Source organism: Morone saxatilis, unplaced genomic scaffold (genome assembly GCF_004916995.1).
Source record: "Morone saxatilis isolate NCDOM2014 unplaced genomic scaffold, NCSU_SB_2.0 Contig9, whole genome shotgun sequence".
NCBI classification, from domain to species: domain Eukaryota; kingdom Metazoa; phylum Chordata; class Actinopteri; family Moronidae; genus Morone; species Morone saxatilis.
In genome coordinates this window covers 20,322,009-20,323,602 of record NW_023340268.1, presented here as the reverse complement: position 1 = coordinate 20,323,602, position 1,594 = coordinate 20,322,009, and the positions used below count along the sequence as shown (strand labels likewise).

The 1,594-nt window shown below is 44.0% G+C and overlaps 1 protein-coding gene across 1 annotated transcript in view; it reads left to right on the top strand.

Moving 5' to 3' along the window:
- Window positions 1-1,594, top strand: part of ptprua (protein tyrosine phosphatase receptor type Ua) — a 196,749-nt gene that overhangs the window by 188,857 nt on the left and 6,298 nt on the right. Inside the window, 1 exon segment of the mRNA XM_035681751.1 lies at window positions 661-786. Within this exon segment, the coding sequence (XP_035537644.1) occupies window positions 661-786 (126 nt within the window).

Here is a 1,594-nt window from a genome sequence, read left to right as displayed (position 1 = left end):
ACACACACACACACACTCAGTTTGCCCTCCTGAGTTGGAGCTGCCTGTCTCCTGTCTGAATGTATAAATATTTATCTCCTCTCCTGCCCAATGTCACCTGTTAATACCCTTCTGTCATTGTGAAACGCATTATCACTTCCTCCTCCAGGGGTCCCCTCGACCCCAAAGTCACCGCAACACACATCAGCGTGACAACAACGCTCCCCTGCGTTTTTTTCCTCCCACCTGTCGGCTGGGGGGGGGTGCAGTGGCAGTGATGGGAGACCTTGGTGTTTTTGCGTGCACCCACCTCTCAGCTAACTTCCTGTTTATCTCTCCCAGGCATAGCCAAGGTCTCCTGCTCCATTAATTTATAATGTGCTAATGGTAATGATTTGGACTCATGAATAATTCAAGCTAGGTGACCGCAGCTTATGTGAAGGATTGTTCCCGGTGACGAGCAGGTTGTTTTTTTGCTCATTTAATTTACGCTTGCTATTTGTAGATAATCATTGTCATTTAGGCTAATTGTCTCTGCTGTCAATACTCAGGTGTCTTGTTACTGGGCTTCACCATCACTGGCTGCTGACATAATGATTTGTCCTGCCTCTAGCAAGTGTGGGCTAATGACCTCCTCTCTCCTGTTACCCTGTCTGTCTTCCTCTCCTCTCCTCTGCTCAGCCCTGTCTGCAGTACTGGCCTGAACCGGGGTTGCAGCAGTTTGGGCCGATGACGGTGGAACTTCTGTCCAGGACAGCCGACGATGACGTGATCATCCGTCTCTTCCGGATTCAGAACATCACTCGGGTAGGTGAATCCACCACAAGACGAAAGTCTTACATTCCCCATGGCCTCCCGGGCTTATTTATAAAGATTATGTTTAGACCCAGTTAGTAATATTTGAATCACTCTTGTCCAAATACATGCAAATAAACACTTTTTCACAATCCAAAAACCAAAATGTACAAGTTGTGGACAAAATTACAGGTACCTGTAAAATCTACTGAAGTCCAAACTTTTCAGACTACGCGAACTAAAACATGTTTGTGGGGTTTCCTATCTTAAAGACACTTGCTATTGGAGTTGGAGCCCTACATCGACAAGTCCATTCCCATAGCAGTGTTAATGTGGTATAACAGCGGTTTTTGTAGTTAACATCCTGAAACAGAAGTCTGACGTTCTGGTTTCCCTTCAGCTTTTTGTTGAGACTGTGTCAGAAAGGTGTTGATTCACCTTGGTAATTTATCAGGTCGTAATATTGACTGCGGTCCTGTTCGATTGTGCGTAGTGGTATGCTTGCTGGCACTGCCTCAGCATCAAATAAAAGCAATGTCAGAACAACTAGTTAAGTATTGGTAAGGGCAAAATGAAATTCTAGAAAAAGTTGAATAAAATAACCACTCTTCCTCCGACTAGTTAGCTAGCCTGAGTGAGATTTTGATGACAGATCCTGACACATCTCATTTTACTATCAATTTAGTTAAATCTGCATGCTATTTTTTCCTGAGGGTTTCTTTTTTATGACATCAGGGGAGGTATTCACATAAGCTCTCTCAAGCTCTAATTAAAGGTCCAGTGTGTGTGACATTCATTAGGATGTATTGGCAGAAATGGA